The following is a 15,130-nucleotide window of genomic DNA, read 5'->3' on the forward strand; positions in this document are numbered from 1 at the left end:
TGGCAAAAAGCATAAATGTTAAATTTCCAGTTTTGTCACCTATGGACACAGCTAGGCAAGTTTTTTTTCTGTTTCCAGTCTTTATTATAAGATATGCTTCATAGTGAAAATACAGTAAGAAATCAACCAAGTCCCAGTTTTCCAACTGTCTAAAAAGACAAAATCCCTCTCACTCGTTCTCACATCCACAGTTAAAAGGGTTTTTATCAACTAAGGAAAACCATTCATTAAATCTATTCATAGCTGACAGCTCAGGAGGAAATGAAAGGAGTGTGTCACTAAGGTCTTAGTCTCATTTCCTCTTAGTCTTCAAGTAGGGCTACTCCCATCGTCCTAATACATACAAATCTACCAAGTGTAATTTCACAGTGACTGATCTTGTCACACTTGATATTTACATTAAAATAAGATGAGCTTAAGTAAACAGGCTAGATAGCTTAAAATAGGGTCTCTTTATTGAATCCATACACAGTAATGTCAGTTTGTGCATTATGGGTTATGGCTAAGAATCTAAGGCTTGTATTCCATTATACACAGTTGGGTACCAACCAAAAAATGAAAATGCTACCACATGTTAAGCCAAACTCAGGTCCTCAACTGCCTTTCATATACTCAACAAAGTCCTACAGCTGTCACATATACTGTATGGCATATCTGACAAATGCGTGTGAGAAAAATACCACCACTACTACATTAAGTTACTTATATCACAACAGCCGATGTTAGATGAGGATGTCAAACTTTCATACTACTCAAACTGGTTTATTTGAGAACTTGGGCTTACAGTTGGGTTTATACATGAAGCTGTAACCAGGCTGTTACCACGTGTGGACACAGAAACAGCCAGGGAGGTCAGACAGGATTGTTTTGGCTTGGAGTTGCATGTTAGGTTCTAAGGCATACGGAGTGGTGGGGTGAGAAGTCCGGTGTTTTTGGCTCACAGTGGCCTCACTTGGATAACATTAAACTGCGTGGAGTTTCCAGCCTTGGAGGTCACATCCAGGTGCTGGAAGTCATCGCTGGTGATGATGAAGACGATTGAGGAGGAATTGAAGGTCACCCTCTTCTTGGGTCGCGCCTTGGTGCTGCTGCACATACTGGACACAACGATCGGTCGGATGGGACGCTCGGTCGGAGCCAGGGGGCGCTCTTTGAGGTTGCGCTGCAGCCAAGAGATCCGAGAGCAGAGCAGCTGCAGCAAACAGCGGCGGAACTGTGGAAGAGAAACAGAAGCAAAGGCTGGTATTTAACAACAGCCTCCTTTCTTCACTCATTAGTATGTCAAACACACAAGAGATCAGCCTCTAGCCAGCAAACCAAGACTAGTGGTCCAGACCATTTCACTCTGACATACAAAATAAAATAAATTTTTATGCTCACCATATTAAGGAATGGAAAAATATTTTTAAAATAGTGACATTTTGTGGGAAGATATTCCTGCAATTTGCTACTTAAAGCTGCAGTTACACAAGAGGAGACGAAACCGTCCCCTCACATTGAGATGCTATTGATTTGTTGTGTTTGTCCATATTTAATTATGGGTCAGCTGTGGTTACTCCGGGGGAGGGATGACAAACTACACAGCAAGCGGCTATTCAGAACTCTCAAGTGAAATATATCATGTATTCTAGACAGAAGCCTAACCTGGGCTGATTTTTGAGCAGCAACACAAAGAGATTGGTGCTGGAGAGGTAGCCTCACCCCAAACATTAAAAAAAAGAAAAGAAAAATAATTTGATTACAAACCTTTCTGCTCATAAAGACGTAAATGAGGGGGTTGTACGCCGTGCTCGACTTGGCAAAGAATGATGGGATGATGGCCAGAGTGGGCGAGACCATGCTCTTCCTGCCGAAGGCCTCCATCATGGAGACGACAGCGTAGGGTGTCCAACAAACCAGGAAGCAGGTTATCATCAGGAGAAACATCACGGCGACTTTCTTCTCATAACGCAAAATCTTGATGATTTGAACCGTTTGGAGGTCTTGGAGAGAGCGCAGCTATAAGAAACAGGACAGAGCAGGATGCTGACATGATGGGATATTTCTTTATCAAGCAAACAAGTTACAGTGACACTTTGTCATAAAGTAAATTTATGTCACAGTCTTTGATTTTGTTTTTTTGCTTAGCCTCATTAGTTTATTCTACTTATCTAAGACAATTTTATGTTATTTGGGGGGGGATTAATCCTAATTTCTACCTGCTACACCAAAGTAATTTCTCAACTCTGGGATATATATCAACCTGTGCTATATTATTGATCTCCCCATTCTCCCCTGTCTGTCTTGTTCCCTCAGCAGCTCTTCTACTTCCATAGTCACATTTCAGTGGTTTTTATTCCGTTTTCCTTTGCTTTATTTTTTATCATCCTAAGGGCTTTTGCCTGTGTTTCATCTTGGGGCCTGTTCCAGGAAGCAGGCTTAGTCAAAGAGACGGTCAGTTACCATGGCAACAGACTTTGTGAACCTAACCCTCTTGCTGGTAGGATTTGTACAACAAACCTCCCCTCCTGCTAACTTTGCAGGAACTGCTTGTGTACATCCATATAGTCAACGTCAAAACATATACCAGAACAAATTAATCTGCAGGAGTTAACATTCTTCGGGAAACAAATATTGGTAAGATGTTATTTTGCTATCCAAGAAGTATCTTCAACTGCCTTTAGACAGACACAGAGCACGTGGACAATGTGGATTTCATTCTCGTCTCAGAATCAAACCTTTGCAATGTCTTTCTTTCTAACACTGCGATTCTGTGCACATTCAATCCAGTTTCCCTGCACTGAAATATTTAGTGTAATTTACTGTTTGGGCAGCATTTAAGTAGAAATCAATAAATGTGTAGTCATTTTGAGCTCTTTGCCTGTTAATCATTGTACAACTTTAGCTTGTGACTTTATAGTTTAACCACTAGCTTTTGTGCAAGCACAGTGTGTGCTCCCCATGTTATGATTGGCCTCTGATTCTAAGACATGACACACTCTCTCTCCTGGCTGCCATCACTAAGATGGTGATTGGACAGCTGTCGAGTCCAGCTCTCGACTCAGATTAAATCAATTTAAGCTCTGTGTCAGGACGGCTGTTATTTGGAGTGAACATCCCGGTTCTGTGTCTCTTGTGGTAAATTTATTGGTTTAGCAGCCACATGGATGGATGGAAGGATAGTTAAAAAACAGAAAGTTAGTTTTCATTTTCATTGGGAGTTCTCTCTATTTGTTTTATTTCTTTTTATATTTAAACCCACCAAAGCTCTACAGCTGTCAGGCTAGTTTACTGGTTACAATAAGATAGATTACATTAATTTCCAGTTTTATCTCTCTTCTCCTCTTGAGAGTTGTATCTTAAGATGTTGGTAACATCGTAAAAGTTGTGAAAACATGATAATGCCTTGGTAACAGGCTGGGTTCACGACACTGCAGATCAAACCTACCCTTCAGCTAAAGAGATGTGATGATAAACAATATAGCTATTCTCTAGACTCGCTCAAAAAAGAACACAGCAGCTGAACGTAGACGTGAATACAATACTTATGACTTTACAATTTGTGCTCTTTATGCTCTTTTTCTTATTAATCCACAACCTTTTGCAAGCTTAAATTCTATTGTTTCTCCAGGCCTTCACATATCTATAATAAGATTTTCTTTCTGTAGCAAAGCCGACCAGCTGCTCTCGTATCAAACCAGAAATAGTCTGCAGGGTACTGAGTTATTCCTCTTTGAAGATGTTCCCAAAATACTGTGACATGTGACAAATCCAACCAGGCCTCTGAGGTGCTCCAAGAACGCAGCAGCTCACACTTCCTGCATGATTGTGCATATTTAAGAAAGGAAACTGATGCAGGAAGGCTTGGAAATCAGTTAGTCCCTTTCTCATTTACATGTTTCATTACAAAATGTGCTGTGTCACTTCAGCAGTCATCTCTTGAATGATGACTGCAGATTCCTTCACAGACAAAGTATTTTTTCGTGACATTATTAAAATAAACTGAACTCATGTCACTTGTCCTTTGCCACAAGAATTTAAGGCAATGCTTCTGAGAAGCACAATAGTGAGTTTTCTGGATGAGTTCTAGCATACAGGACAGGTCCCAAAGGCACAGAGGAATGTAATGATAAAACAGCCGTTAATGAAAAGGGTGTGAAATGAATGTCGCAGAGTCTGCATTTTCAATCTCTGGCTAAAGGTATAAAATAATCATGCAAAGAGATAAAAAAACAAAACAAAACTTTTGCAACAGTAACTGAGTTACTAACAATTTGAGAAGCTATTGACTAGTATGCTTACTTAGCGTCTGGAAGTGACGACTTGTTTGTTGTGGCTTCTTGACTAAGACTTCCTGTTCCATTCGCCAATCAGTTTGTAAATGCCGACCATTTTTAGAGCATTCGACTAAAGGCCCAGTGAGCTTATACCATGGCAAAGTGTCAATCTACAATCCATTCCACACATTACAATAACCTGTGAAGTGTGATGGACTGTGAGGTGGAGCCACATGACTGATGTTCTGTTTTAAACAAACTAAAAATTTTAAATTGTCAGATGTCTTTTAAATTAGATTTCACTCAATGCAACCCCTCAGCTGAAACTACACAAATATTTAGTGATATTCCAATATATCAGCCAATACTTACAAAGTAAGTACATAAACAGATTTCCCTAATATTGGTTATGTTTCCAACAGTGAAGTCGCAGAGTGCTCTCTGGTAGACAAACAATGCAATGCCAAGACTCATAACATGGTTTTCCCCTGTCTTTATTACTTTTTTTTATTTATCAGCTGCTATAGAAGCTGATACTGATTGAATATGTTTGGCGTATCATTCGTTCTATTGGTGTAAAGTCTGCAGAGTTCAGTTCAGTATCTTCTACTACAAAGCTATGCTGTTGTAATATCTGCAGTATGTGTTTTGGCATTGTCTTTCTAAAATAAGCAAGGCCTTCTCTGAAAAAGATGTAATCTGGGTGTTGCTCTGAAACCTGTAGATACAGCATTCGTGGTGTGTTTCCAGATCTGCAAGCTCCTAATTCAATACTCCCTAATGTACCCCCATAACACCAGAGGCAGGCTTTTAAACTAAGCACTGAGGGACGCTCCCCTCTTTATGCTTTTTTGAAAACAGTTTCCATGTTTTCCAAAAATAATGTCAGATTTTAAGGTTGCTTGACCACGGAACAATTTTCCATTTTGCCTTAGTCTATTTGAAATTAAATTTAGGGCAGAATAAACAGCAGCATTTCTGGATCATGTTCACATATGGCTTCTTCTTTGCATGACAGAGCTTTAATCTGCACTTGAGGATAGCATGGTGAAATGTTCACAGATAATGATTTCTGGAACTGTTCCTGAGCCCATGTAACAATTTACATGACAGAACATTTCAAAGTTTTCAAATGAAAATGCATCTTTTTCTCTCTGTTTTGGCCTTCCGTCCACACCGGGACGGTGTTTTGGTCAAGGAAAACAGTGTTTTGAAAACGCTCTCCAAAGCAGATGCATTTGAAAACGCCGTTTTCACGTTGCAGTGTGGACAACGAACCCGGAGCCTTTTTGAAAACGATGACACATTTTAGTCATGTGACCAATTAAACAAAGATAGCGGAGGGCCATTATACAGCAGTTGTTTTGTTTGCTCTCAATTTTGACAGCCCTATTAAAGATTAATATCAGTCTGTACATGCTTCAGATAGCTTTTCTTCAGATTTTTTAATTCTCATTCGCTTTTGCAACTTTGTACTTTTGTGTTACTCGCAGCAACAACTCCACCTCATTGTTAGTCCATTTAAAAAACTCGGCGCTTTTCCTCGACATTTTGCCGCGACGTTTCAAAGAGCCGGAAAGTAAATAAGCGGCAGACAGAAATCAGTCAGGTCGAATCGTCTTGCGTTTCATGCATGCGCAGTACTGGAGCATAAGCGTTTTCGTCCGTTTCAATCTGGACGCACAACTCTGTGAAAACGACTGAAAACGATAGTTGGACGCGGAGCGTTTTCAGACGAAAATGCCGTTTTCAAATCTATCCGGGCTAGTGTGGACATAGCCTAAGATGGTGTTTTTATACCCAGTCATGTTTTTTACCTGTTGCCAGTTAACTTAAGCGGTTTCTGCTTAGGTAAGCTGTTGTTCCTCTAGCTTTTTCTTTTTAGTTCCACTTTTTTCTCTTCTTTTAAACAATTGATTCGTCAATTTGGAGATCAAGTGATGACACTGAAATATCCTTTGTAAGTTGGTATAAAACGCTGAAATGTTCTTTCGCTGCATGTGATGAACTGACCTCAAAGTCAGCTGAAGTGGAAGTCCTGCGACACATCAGTGCTAATTCATGTGTAAGCTGAAAGACAGCGACACTTCAAGTGTTACATGAACTGAGGTGTTAGCACTCAAAGCAGCTGGAGTGTGTTTACACACTGGAATTTGTTGTCGGGTATAAGAGCTGGAGTTTTGTTTTTGTATTGTTCTCTGATGTCTCACTTTTATTGTACATGCTTGCACAGTTGAGCTGTCAGTTATAAGACAAGGGAAGAAAACAGCAGTGAAAATTCAAGTTACAGCACAAAAAAGATGTTTCAGGAGTATGACCCAAAACTAAAAATGTGTTTTGTGCAAAATCTTAAAACAACTGAAGTCTACTATTCTGGAAGTGAGAAATAACAACGTACAAAACTCTACATCAATAAATCGATAAGCATCTGAAATGGGGGTTAATATTTGAATAGAGATGTATTTTTGTGGGGATGTGTACCATAAGTTTTGACCGTCGTGGTTAATGTTTTGATAGGCTAGCCTTCATTTACAATCCCATGTTGTTCATTCAGTTTATTAATCTTATTGTTTCTAAGAGAAGCAAGCAATAAAAAAACCCCAAACAATCCTTTTTATTCCTTACCCTTTGCACTGTATACAGGATGTTCCCATAGCAGTAGATCATGACACCAACAGGCACAAAGAAACATGCCAAGAGGAATAAGAGGATGAATGAGGCATCGTTTGGGTCCTTCGAGGTCCAGTCCAGAGAGCAGCCCAGCCTGTGGATCTCTAGAGTGTAGCGGTTCCACCCGAGCAGGGGAGCACCTGTCCAGGCCAGGGAGTAGAGCCAGATGTGGGCGATGGCTCGCCATGCCCAGGGGAAGTCCACCACCTGTGCATGGACCACCCGGATATAGCGCTCATAAGCCAGGGCCGCCAGAGTCATGATGGAAACGATGCCTGGCAGCAAAGGGAGAGAGACAACCACGCTGAGTAATGCAGACCGCGCACTGCAGGATTTGGGTCAGTGGCTACTCAGCGTGTCTGGGTTGAGTGTACATCGCACTCAGTGTAAACACAAATCTGAACATCTTGTGTCTGGACATCACATTCAATCATTTTGGTGCAAAACCCTGTGAAGATGCACAGAAAGAGGCTCTTGACTCCTACGCACACACACCTTTAGGACCCGCATCTGCATTACACAGCCTGCTTTTACCACACGTACTGAAGTGTCTTGTGTGCATAGCTGTCGCTCTTTTGTTCCTCCTGTGCATCATTTTACTTATAAGCATGCAATCTTAAGAGCACCTCTTAAAGCCCTGGTATAGCATCTACGATAACTTTGCTGAAATTAGGTCAATATGCCAGGGAAAATATTTTTATTCAAACTTCATCATACACCCTCCCCTAACCTATATACATGTATAGCCAGTTATGTAAGCTCAGATAGGTTTATTATTCTTTTGTTACATACGAATGAGACAGATACAGCATCAATAGGTGGATGCACAGATTACAAAGGGAGACGTTATATAGTATGCGCTAAGTTTGAGCCACAGCAAACCAGCTGAAGGAAGGATGTGCTTGGACAGAACAGCCAGGGCTTACTGCTGCAGCTCCTGTGGCCCTTTGTGTGTCAGTTACTGAGTCACACTTAAAGTAATGTGCAAAGAAGACATCTTATTTGTGCATGGATTATTGGAGGGCACACGTACTGTCAAGCCAAGGGGGTTATCTTTATATACCTCAATTGTAACAGTATGCTCAGTGTAAGCAGGTTCTCTGGATTTGCAGTGCTCACACCCACTCAAGCCATGACAACCTGTATGACCTTGAGTTTTTCACATATCAAATATCACACAGAATCCTTTCCCCCCCCTTTTGACAAGGGGGGGAGGGAGGTTATCTAAGGGCCAAAGAGACAGAACGCAGCATCTTCTCTCTTCAATGCCACTTTATTCACGAAAGACTTCATCTTATATAAACTGTTATATCAACACTATCTTTGTATGCCTTTTGGTTCTGAATTCTCCTGTGACATGTACATTGCAAGCCACAACCACTGCTGCAGTGCTGCACACCGGACACAGGCGGGCAAGTGTGCCCTTTGGAATATGTGGAAAGAAGACAATGTCACTTAAAGGACAGCAGGATGACAGAAGTCCAGCTGGTTCGCTGGGTTTCATTTGCTGAAGCGGGAGAAAAAAAAAATAAAAGAAGAAGACTTGGAGGCTATCACTAATGAGCTCATTACCACACATGAGTCCTTCTGAGCTCTAATTCCTACGCTGGTGGGACCCAGACAATGACCCTCAATGTTTATTCACACTTCCCAGATGAATAGACTTATGCTGGAAATAAATGGACACTTTTGCTAACATAGAAGGGCAGGCGCAGGGAGGTGTCAAAAGATTCCTCACTGTATGATGCAAGTATAAATACAGGAAGAAAAAAATACACAATATAAAGCTCAGCATAGCAGCTAGATATTACTCTGTATTTTAATACAATTGAAGAGAGGAAATTTTCACAAGAACTCGTAGATAATGTGTCATTTGAAAAAAATTTTAAAAAAACCCCCCAATTATATTTAGATTTATGTTACTGATAACGTCCTTCATGCCTTCGTAGTGCATTCTTTGTTATTAATGAGCTTCTCTCCGCCTTCTGCCTATTTACACTGAGCCGCTATTTCCTTGCATATAGTGCGAGACACACAAAAATGTAACAGGGTTAAAGAATTATATTTGTAAATTATTTTAATAAAAACTATTATTAAATGTTAACACATGCTAGCATAAACGATTAAATTACTTTATTTTTTTCTCCTCTCACCAAATAAGCTGTTGCTGAAGCCGTCCCAGATGCACGTCGACTGGCTCCAAATCCATCCGCCTTTAACGCACGAAGCGAAGGTAAAGTTTATTCCGATGACAGAAACTAGAAAATCACTCAAACTTATGTTGACCAGCAGCAAATTGGTAGGCGTCCGGAGTCTTTTGAACCTACAGTAGAGTATTATGACAAAGACGTTATTGCAAAAGCCGAATACTCCGATAGTCCCAATGGTAAAAGCGAGAAGTTTGTAGGTGCCAAGTGCGAAAATGTAATGTTCTGTACTTCTCCCGGCTCTGGTTTCGTTAGGGAGATTCATTTCGCGGATGGAAACTTGGTTTCCAGCATTGTGCTGCGCGCGTCTCTGGGCACGAGAGGCTGTGCGCTCGTCGGCGCTCCCACACCGGCTCCTCGCGCGCCGCTAATTCAAAAGCCAACCTGAGACTGCTGTTTGCTGAAACTAGGTCAATATACCAGTGACTAGTCAGACCCAACAGGAACGTCAGGCTTCCGTTTATACTTTCAAAGTAAGGCTTTTTGTATTCTTAGGTCTATATTTAGGTCTACTGAGATTAGGAGTTTGGCTGTACTTCGAAAAAACAAAAAATAAAATAAAAAGTCAAACAAAGACATACATGTTGAAATAAAGGCGTTCTTTCTTTGTGGGGATTGCAAAGTGAACTAATTATCTAAAAAAGTTTTCACATGTGAAAGTGTGCCAGACAGTTGGCAAATTAGTGTTAATGATAGCCATACATGTGTATACTTTTGCTAGGAGTGTGTTGGAAATTTGGTAATTGAGTGTTGTGCAGTGAATTGTGCCTACAGTTTTGCAAAGTGTGTGTTACAAAATTGCAAACTGAGTGCAAAGCAGTTTTTGTGCTTTTAGTTTTGCAAACTCAGTGAGTGGTTTTGCTATAAGTCTGAATAGTTTTAGAGATTGTGCTACAGGAATCAGAGTTAGGGTTTAAGCAATCAGAAAAAACTGTAAACTAGATTTATTAATCCCTCGGGAGGATTCCTCCGGGTTCTCACACTTATTCAGCTGTGTGACAGCAGTTTATTCGACCATCTACGCCAGCGTCCGGTTATATTTTAGACAGCAAGGAGCAGACGGCAGGTGACGTAATTCTGAAGGCTAGACCGTCCAATTTCACAATCGCTCATTTCCGGTCTACCCGGCTTTTGGAGGACCCGGCCCACTTAGACCACAAAGGCCGGGTCCTCAGGTGGACGCAGCCTCTGAATTTGGACACCCCCGGCCTGTTTAATAATAACGGTATTTTATCCGATAAATAAACACTGTAAGATTCAAGTTTTTTGTATATATATATGTACATGTATACCCCCCCCCCCCCCCCCCCCCCCCCCCCCAAGTAGGAGCTTGGCCCACATCAGTCTAAAATTGTATGTAACCATGAATAATGTGATGCCATGTCCACCAGGAGAGACTGGACAGTACAGATGTAAAACCAATATGCCAGCAGTTCATTTCAGCTAATGAGAGGAGCAGGCATGTGTTTGTTGTGTGGGCATGTAGTCCATGTCTGTTGCTGTAACAGTAGTTCATGTTGAGAATAAAACATCCAAGCTCACTGATCTGATAGAGGGCAGTAGTGCATAATGTTGCTGAGAGACCTTTTACTTTGTGGTAATCTTAGACGAGTAGTTTTATGGACAAAAACCAACAGGTCATTCAGTGTTCCCTTAGTGCTAATGTATAAGAGATGTTGGTGTACTGTAACTGAACTAATGTTGTTAATTTCTTAAAGTCATATTCTTTTATTGTCATGACTGTATTTGAAGCTATTTTTATTTTTGTATAATACCTGATTTATATGGAATATGGCTGAAGTAAACTAAAGCCTAAAATACTTAGTCGGTCATTTGTTTAATAGTAATTTAACATTATATAATTCACATATAAAACTATGAATTGTAATTTTAAATGGTTTAAAACCATGTAGAATAGCATATGTAGGCAAGTATATTTCTCTTTCTTTATCAAGAAGCAAAAACAAAAAGGAAAAAATAAGAAACAGGGCAGGGTTCGATGGTTGAATCATCCGTCCCCACCAATGCCACAACCAAATCTACACCCTTGCTGATGAGGAACACCTGAAGTCATGTCCCTAACACCTGCTGGTAATCGATTGAACAGTAATCTTATGCCTGACAGATTAGAGAGGATGGGGATGTTCTCCAACTGTTTTTATATTACCAGTGTAAAAAGGGGTAATGATGAGATTTCACATACATGCTTATATTCTGTATTGTAAAACTCTGTAGGAAACTTCTCACACTCAGAGTCTCACGTGCACTCGAAACCAAATGGTGACAGTTCATTAACTGTTCTGATTTTCCTTTTTTTTTTTTAACAAATGCGTATCTGTGGGTCCTGTGACATTTTGAGGTGGTCTTCCTCCACCTCGTTTTTTTCCACAGAGAAATGTCATTGTGCTGCTGAAGCGCAGGGTTCCCACGGCGACGTTGTTTGTGTCTGACCTCGTTTCTCTGCGCCTACAGGTTGATTTAAAATAGCAGAATTCTCTTTAAGACGCGGGGATGTCGCACAGACTGGAAGTGCTTAAATTGTGCAGTTCACCCACTGACTCACTTGCTCACGTGCCGTTCATAAAATATGTTCTCCTTTCTTGCCAAGGATATTGTAAGGGAGGGTAAGTCGTAAGCCTGTGATTATTACTAACTGTAATAATCTGTGATGCAATTGTGCTGTTATGCTGGGAAACAGTGGTCCATCAATATATTGTTCAGACCAGCAGCACTTGAAATTAAACTATTATCAATAAATAGGTCAACAGCATTCAGATATAGATATCTAGTTAAGTTTTTGTTCTGTGTAGGCATCCTTTTTATGTTTAATCTTATTGCTTTTACTGCTATCCATAAGTATTTAAATTTAGACAAGTCTTTAATGTTTTTTCTCCTCTTTTTCTATCCGATCAGACCTTCTCTCATAATTTAGCGAGAGGCCATATGTTTAATTAAATGGAATCCCTCTACAGGTGATCTCTGAGCATATTTCAGCAATGCACATCTGCTTGAATGTACAAAATCACCCACTGCTTTTCTCCCTGGAGATGCAATTATTGTAAAGCTACTCTCACTGTGCTGGGAATTAGCTCCATAATGAACTTTAAAGTAGCTTTTTTTCACCTCTCCGTCACAAACATTAGCACTTCAAACATGACAGAGCTCTATCTCTGGCAGTTCTACCATCACTCAGACATCTATAAGCATCAACACACGCTTCCTGACTCTCTCCAGTCAGGCTGCAGCGGTGAACCCGGCTACCCTCCGGTGTCTTTTAGAGAAACCCGTGTGGGGCTCCAGAGGTGATATTCAGACCCTATGAGCTCGTTCAATCATTACAACTACTTTCATGCATGACCACACGGCTTTTGGCAGAAATAAAGCTGATTGCTTGCTGACTTTTTCTTTTTCTTCTTGGCCTTCTGAAAGGCAATTCAAGTAATCTATTCTTCACTCAAAATTACAGTCCTTATCTGAAATGGACAAAGCAAAGTCCTGTAGCGGGAAGTGGCGAACAAGAAGAAATGCAGCTTATAAGCTCCTCTTTCTTGCTATGAGTTTAAAAAGAAAATGAATACTCTCATGTTTGTATTAAATATATGAAGAATCAACCGGCAGACGATTAACCTAATTGCGTGTAAACCTGGTAGGCTTGATGGATTGTTAAGACAGCCAAAGTAAGCTAGAAAAACAATTGTCCATAAAAGTGTCAAACAAATGCAATAATCAAAGCCACAGCATAGAAGCTCCGTCTATGTGAAACTGTGAGTTCACATGTTATTGTCTCTTTTTGTCACTAAAGTCATACAGACCTGTTTACCTGTTAAAGCCCTTCAAAAACATTTCAAACTCTTTGCTTTGTTCATTTTCACACAGAACTTTTTTTTCATTATGTTTTAACTTTTTCCCTCAAAGAATTTTAATTTCAAAGCCATTAAGTATGGTTTCTTTGAAGTTATTAAACAACTGAATGTAAAATTAATGTGAAACAGCTTGGCTTAATGAACTCGCTGCACCCCTACTTGGGCTTCCCAAATGTGATTTCACTAAAGGGGGAAGCAAACATTGGAACCCTGATGAATATGCATCTACACACAAATATTAACTCGTTTAAAGATAATTCAAAGAAGACACGTGCTCATTTTAAATCCCCTGTTTTCTCCCTTGCATACTTCAGAGTTTTATTAAGCTTTGTGTAGCTTATTCTGGGTCTTGGTGCAGACCCTCAGTTCCTCCCTGAAACAAACCATTTTAGCTCCGCTCTCTTTATGAGCGGAGCTAAAACACTCAAACATAATAAGTGAACAGTAGTGCGTGTGTCTTAGGTGATCATATTAAGGATATGTGTTCTAAATGACATCATACAGAGCTAAGAGTAGAAAAACTGTCCTAAACAGAGCATTTGGAAGAAGTTGAAGCCTGAATCCTTGGTGGATAGGGATTGCTTGTAGCTATACTTATTTCATTTTATCTAACTGTGGACATGCTTAGTACAATAATTCACCATGACATGAATTTATGAAAAGGATGATAGGTTAATTTATGGATTACAGACCTGTTAACACAGATTGTTTTGTGGGGCCAAGCAATTTACCTCGGCTGCTCTTAGCTCCGAGCACAATATCTAGTGAAATTATTGAGGAGAAAAACAGCCCAGTACTTTTGCAACTAATGATGTTCATTTTTTTAATAATAAGTCACCACATGACTAAAACCCACTGATTATTTATTTACTATTGCTTTGACCCAGATGGGCAATTTGACGAGTCACAAATTCAGATTGTCTGATGCCACAAACAGCTGGCATGTATGACGTGGCTCCTGACTTACACTCGGCCCACATCCACTGCTGCAACAGCTGGCGTCTGCTCATTTTGTTAAATAGCAGAATAAAGCATGTGGCCAAAACCAGGTTCTCTCTAAAGGCCGTGTGTCCCATCATCCCTGCCCTCTCCGAGGGATTAACAGAGGAGAGGATTTGAACTTGGAAGTTGAGGACAGAGCATACTGCAGCTTTAATACATTGCTGTAGATGCAGCGCATTCTCAAGTTTATAAAAGTGTGCTGTCTGTGTGCTTTTTCACGTTTCCAGCCTCGTTCTTACAGCTAAAATAATTGTTCATTTTCAAGCTCGCTGCTGGATATAAGCTTTTTAATTGCGTAAACAATTCTCTGTGGATAGCGGCTGTCATTATTATTGACACGCTTATGTTCAGTGCCTCTTCACTGCCACGGCTAAGCGTCTTTGAAAATTTGCCAAAGAATCTCTTCTGTCAGAAATAAATAAAAATGTTAGCGTCACTGGAGAACAGGGATGTGCACGTGTGCATGGCGACACGGTGATAACACGTCATGAGTATTCCTCCTTTAAAATCTCATTTTAACGTTTCACAAGTCAAAGTCCATGTGCAGCTACAAGGGCAGCCAGAATTAAACTCTAATCGCAGCGAGTCACAGATTGGTGGACTCGATTCTGCCCCTGCAAACAGCAAGTTAATTACGGTGGGCAATTGTGGCAGCTGAATTCGAGAAATAATCTTTTAAAGGGATTCTGAGGAGCACACTTTAGACTGACACACTAACCTCTGTGGTGCATCCTTATTGCGCTATGAATAATTCATTACAGTAAACCATAGCTTGTCCTCACAGTAATTGGATAAGATAGACATGTGTGCATGTGTGAATGAGCATTTCATCAGAGCTGTCAGAAATGGAAATTAGAACATGCCATTATGAGAGATAGAACACCTTTGTTGATTCCGTGGTCTGCAAGTCCCAGAGCCGCAGAGGAGGAGTAAGAGTGTTCTTGGATGCTCTGTGTCCTCATTGAGTCACAGATAGCTGCCACACCTGTGTTATATTGCACAATGTTTCCAAACCTGGTGGCTGGCTATTAATAAAATATATTTTATTAAGGATTTTATGCTGATACCTAATGGCAGTCAGGGTGCCATTGCTCATCTCTGCATGAATATGCCTCCCCAGACCATTACTGAC

General features: G+C 40.4%; 1 protein-coding gene across 1 annotated transcript; it reads right to left on the bottom strand.

The window, feature by feature from the left end:
* Nucleotides 1–49: 49 nt before the first annotated feature.
* opn3 (opsin 3) lies at nucleotides 50–9,539 on the bottom strand. The gene is made up of 4 exons (XM_082557655.1): nucleotides 9,080–9,539; nucleotides 6,882–7,201; nucleotides 1,747–1,998; nucleotides 50–1,213 (listed from the first exon to the last, which is right to left on the bottom strand). The coding sequence occupies exons 1-4, from the start codon at nucleotides 9,396–9,398 to the stop codon at nucleotides 938–940; spliced, it is 1,167 nt and encodes a 388-aa protein (XP_082413781.1). The 5' UTR covers nucleotides 9,399–9,539; the 3' UTR covers nucleotides 50–937.
* Between the last annotated feature and the right edge of the window lie 5,591 nt (nucleotides 9,540–15,130).

The sequence above is a fragment of the Aulonocara stuartgranti genome (genome assembly GCF_965226115.1).
Source record: "Aulonocara stuartgranti genome assembly, chromosome: 13".
NCBI classification, from domain to species: domain Eukaryota; kingdom Metazoa; phylum Chordata; class Actinopteri; order Cichliformes; family Cichlidae; genus Aulonocara; species Aulonocara stuartgranti.

Coding starts and splice junctions, on each gene's coding strand:
- opn3 (XM_082557655.1), bottom strand. CDS start 9,398: ATGAATCTCCCTAACGAAACCAGAGCCGGGAGAAGTACAGAACATTAC. Junction 7,202..9,079: donor CTTCAGCAACAGCTTATTTG/GTGAGAGGAGAA, acceptor CTTTGCTGCCAG/GCATCGTTTCCATCATGACT. Junction 1,214..1,746: donor ACGTCTTTATGAGCAGAAAG/GTTTGTAATCAA, acceptor TCTCTTCCACAG/TTCCGCCGCTGTTTGCTGCA.